This window comes from Rhagoletis zephyria, unplaced genomic scaffold (assembly GCF_001687245.7).
Source record: "Rhagoletis zephyria isolate East Lansing unplaced genomic scaffold, Rhagoletis_zephyria_1.1 Rzeph_scaffold_00715, whole genome shotgun sequence".
NCBI lineage: Eukaryota > Metazoa > Arthropoda > Insecta > Diptera > Tephritidae > Rhagoletis > Rhagoletis zephyria.
This window is the reverse complement of record NW_016157799.1, coordinates 111,112-116,048: the sequence shown is the minus strand read 5'-3', so window position 1 is coordinate 116,048 and position 4,937 is coordinate 111,112. Positions and strand designations below refer to the sequence as shown.

At 33.7% G+C, this 4,937-nt stretch overlaps 1 protein-coding gene across 1 annotated transcript in view; it reads left to right on the top strand.

Annotated features, from left to right (window-relative positions):
- Window positions 1–4,937, top strand: part of Obsc (Obscurin) — a gene marked incomplete at its 5' end in the record, with an annotated part of 198,231 nt that overhangs the window by 84,042 nt on the left and 109,252 nt on the right. The window contains one exon of the mRNA XM_017613775.1: window positions 2,066–2,769. Coding sequence (XP_017469264.1) covers window positions 2,066–2,769 — 704 coding nt within the window. The remainder of the gene's footprint in view (window positions 1–2,065; window positions 2,770–4,937) is intronic.

Sequence of the window (4,937 nt, the reverse complement as noted above, 5' to 3'; positions counted from 1 at the left end):
AATTTGCTTTGTTTTGCTTTGTTCAATTTGCAGCGAAGTTGAGGTCAGTCAATGAAGTGAAGTACAAGAGTGACGAAGTACAATTTTAAGCTTAATTAAATATGCATGTATGTACATACCGATTTTTAAGTAAAATACATACATATGTATGTATAAAAACTGATTTATAAAAAGTTTAATTAATTTTAATCTTTTAAGATATTTTCTGATTTCAATCTAATATAAATAAGTATGTACTTATCTAGGCATTCTACATTAGTTTCTCTGTAAGGCATTCTTTGCTCGCTTCTCTGGATTCTGTTTATCCATGCGTTCTCCCTTCGCTTGAAGGTAATGCTGCGGGTAAGGGCTTACCGCCAATGACATGCCCATGTTAAAATAAGGCCTTCTTGCGTTTCTGTGGTAATCGTGTTTTTTGCTGGGAATGAGTAGTCAAATAAAAATGCGCAAAACATGTTGTATGAGAAATGAGCAGGAAATAATATTATTCATACGCCATGTACCCCCAAGTAGCACGCTGTTATGTCCATATTTCATACAAAAAATCTTTGCGCATTTTCATTTGATTACTCATTGCTTTATTTATTCATCGATTTTCTTCACTAGCTACTTGATTATTTTAACAGAACAGGCTTTAGGACAAAAGTAAAAATTTAACACAGAACCTGTATCTTCTGTTAAAGTATTTTTTTTCATATTTTCATAAAAAAAAACAAAAAATCTAGAAGGATTAATTAATTTGTCAGAAACTATCAATCCTATCAGAATGTGACGTACAGACGGTTAACAGAAAATTTTGTTAGCCATATATATATATATATATGTATATTTCATGCTCAAATGATCGGATATAAACAAAATTAGTATGGGACCACCTCTGAGGCACTACCTTTCCGATGCAAAAAATCGGTTGACGTGGTCCAAGGTTATGCGATAACATACAAAAAAAAAAAAAATACAAAAAAAAAATATTCCGACGTCTGTTTTTGGAAGTCGGTTAAAAATTAAAGCGGGCGATTCTACATACGAATTGGATAGTGGCCTCTGGAGAACAAAAACCAAATTAAAATTTGTGATCCAGTGTAATTTTTGGAATTAATCATACCTTTGAAATTACAAAGTCCTTTAAAATAAATCCTGACGTCAAAGAGGAAAACTAAAAACGCCACTTTAAATAAAAAAGTAGGTTTCAAACCCATTTATTTATTATTTATTTTATGGTAGGGGAGCTTCTCAAACAATATAGAAGCAATTTTTTCGATTTAAGTTGTTGAAAAGTAATGAATATCTAAAAAAAACTGAAAAATTAGCATCCCTAGTACATACATAACTACACTGGTTTAGAGCAAAAATGTTCAATGGATGCCACTATCCAATTTCTCTATAAAATTGATCGGTGAATCGGAAAATCTAGTAATTTTTTTTTTCCTATGAATACGTTTTCGAGATATTTGCAATTTACCGTTATTCGGCTTAAAACAAAAAGTGGTTCCACTTAATCACGTATATCTTACGAACCAATTTAACAATATTAAAATGAGATACGTCAATTCAAAGCTAATAAAATTACCCATTATGAATTAGCTTTGACTTTTCGTATCTTATTTTTAGATTGTTAAATTGGTTCGTAAGATATACGTGATTAAGTGGAACCCTTTCCTGTTTTAAACTGAATAACGGTAAATTGCAATTATCTGAAAAACGTATCCATAGATTTGCGGAATCACCGAGCAATTCTACTTAGAAATTGGATAGTGGCATATGGAGGCCAAAAAGCAAACTAAAATTTGTGATCCAGTGCTATTAGGGCGTCATAATCATTCGTTAGGGATAATATTTGTGCAAAGTCTTATCTACCAGAATTAAATATGTATATCGTTTTTGAATTTAACTCCTTTAACTTGAAAACCAACTGCACTTGCATATCATGAACATAAATTCTATACTAGTTCTGGTTGAAACATGGTAAAATAAAATTATTAGCCTACTTTTATACAATAATCCAATTCTTTACGTTATAAGTAATAAACAATTTTAAGATTCATTGTTTTGAAACTCCTTCCAGATAAAAGATTTGCTGATATCTGTGGTGGGAAGTCACGATTTGAAAATTTCAGACTTTGGTCTCTCTCGCAAAATTAACAGTCACGCTCTTACAACATTAGATTTTGGAATGCCCGAGTATGTATCACCTGAGGTGGTTAATAAAGAAGGTGTAGGATTTGCCCATGATATGTGGGCAGTAGGAGTAATAACATACACGCTACTTAGTGGGCGAAACCCCTTCAGAGGGATTGATGACTACGAAACACTATTAAAGGTTCGTGAGGGGCGTTGGGAATTTAATGATTCAGTTTGGTCACATATATCAGACGATGGAAGAGACTTTATTTCAAGATTGCTGTCATATAGAGCTGACGATCGAATGGATGTAAAAACAGCCTTAAAACACCCATGGTTCTTTATGTTAGAAAGACTGCCTACTGGAAATGAATATCAAATCACGACTGATCATCTCCGGAACTACTATAATCAATTCAGGGATTGGAGTTCGAACGCAGCATGCAAAAATTATTTCCGACGAAGGCGACTTAGTGGGTGTTACAATCACCCATCTAGAATGGTGTATCCTCCAGGACATTCATATACACCTGAGCCCACACCAGAACCATTACCAGAGCCGAAAAAACGATCCACTAAAAGAGAAGATGCAGTGTCAAAATATTTGCACCCTGATTACGAACTAGGCCTAATTCAATCAGAAAGTCAGTAAGTATTTTTTACACATATTAAATACATATCTTCCAGGTCAATTTATGATTGTACAAATAATTAAATAATAAAAAAAACGTTAAGGGAAAAGTAAAGGTAATTATAATGGCAGTCGTCGATTTTGTGTTCGCCTTCGTTATGGTAATCGTAATTGTAACTGTAATGGCAGTAGTCGTTTATGCGCTCGCCTTCGTACACAACTTTGTATTCGTGTTTGAATTTGCATTCGTCCTTGTATTCGTTTTCGTGTTCGTATTCCTCTTCGTGTTCATATTAGTTCCCATTNTAATGGCAGTCGTCGATTTTGTGTTCGCCTTCGTTATGGTAATCGTAATTGTAACTGTAATGGCAGTAGTCGTTTTTGCCCTCGCCTTCGTACACAACTTTGTATTCGTGTTTGAATTTGCATTCGTCCTTGTATTCGTTTTCGTGTTCATATTAATTCCCATTGTAGTCGTCGTCGTCGTCTTCTACTTGTCTTCGTGTTCGTTTTCTTATTCGTGATCGCCTTCGTATGAATTTTCACTTTCGTGGTTATGTTCGTCTTCGGCTTCTCCATCGTAATCGTATTCGTCTTTGGATTTGTCTTAGGTTTAGTTTTAATCTTAGTGTTAGTACTTAACCTTAAGAGTGTCACATATTTCCTTTTAATGATATTTATATCGTGTTCGTTNGTATTCGTCTTTGGATTTGTCTTAGGTTTAGTTTTAATCTTAGTGTTAGTCCTTAACCTTAAGAGTGTCACATATTTCCTTTTAATGATATTTATATCGTGTTCGTCTTCGTCTTCGTTTTCGTTCGTGTTCATGTTCATCCTCTTCTTCGGCTTCTCAATCGTCTCCGGTTTGTAATCGCTTCCGTCTTCGTATTCGTCTCGGTCTTACTTTTGGTCACTGTCTTTGTATTCCTCTTCGCATTCGTTTTAGTATCATACGTGTTATGTCTTCGTGGCGATTCTCGAATTCTCCTTCGTCCTCATGCTTCGTCAGCGTAATCGTATTTAGATTTCTCTTAGGATTTAGTCCAAATCTTAGTATTATTCCTTAACCAAAGGCATGTTTTGCATCCTAAGCAAAAAATAATAACATACCAAAAATTGAGGTCTCCTTTCTGAGCCNTCACTGTCTTTGTATTCCTCTTCGCATTCGTTTTAGTATCATACGTGTTACGTCTTCGTGGCGATTCTCGAATTCTCCTTCGTCCTCATGCATCGTCAGCGTAATCGTATTTAGATTTCTCTTAGGATTTAGTCCTAATCTTAGTATTATTCCTTAACCAAAGGCATGTTTTGCATCCTAAGCAAAAAATAATAACATACCAAAAATTGAGGTCTCCTTTCTGAGCACAAAATAAAACTCAAGAAATTAGAAAGATTACACTGTGCTACACAAAAAATGTGCAGGGGTTCTCATATAGAAATTATGTTTTGTTATAGCCCATAGGGCACGACTATATTTACCTTTCTAACAAAAAAACAGTTTGAAAATGGGCTGGATAAGGGCCGATTGATCTTTTAATTAAAAAAAAAAAACGTGTATTTTTCAAAAAACTTTCATTTTCTTCACGCTCTTATTTATCCATAGATCTTCTTCATTGGCATCTTAATTGTTTTCTAAAGGACCAGGCTTTAACACAAGCGCAAGCCATTTACACAGAAACTGTTAGTTTCTAATTTATTCCTTGTTAAAGTTTGAATTTTTCGCAACTTTTCATAAAAAAGAAAAAATTTGAATTATCAATTAATTTCTTAGAAACTGTCAAGGCTATCGAAAAGTAATGTATATACGGTTTATGGAGAATTTTATTTACTTTCCTTTGCGATATCTCGTATTACGACTATTTAATTGGTTCGTAAGATATACCTGATTAAGTGGAACCACTCTTTTTTTAAGCTGAATTACGGTAAATTGCTAATATCTCGAAAACGTATCTATTCAAAAAAAATTAACTCGATTCTCGGAATCAGTCAGCAATTCTACATACAAATTGGATAGTGGCATCTGGAAATCAAAATTAAAATTTGTGATCCACTGTATTTATTCAAAATTGACATTTACAATCGCTCTTTACCAAACAAGTGTTTTTTCAAGAATTTTAGACACCATCCACTTATATGATATACAGCATATTTTGCTTTGCTGCCTTTATGCTTAAGTGCACATTTA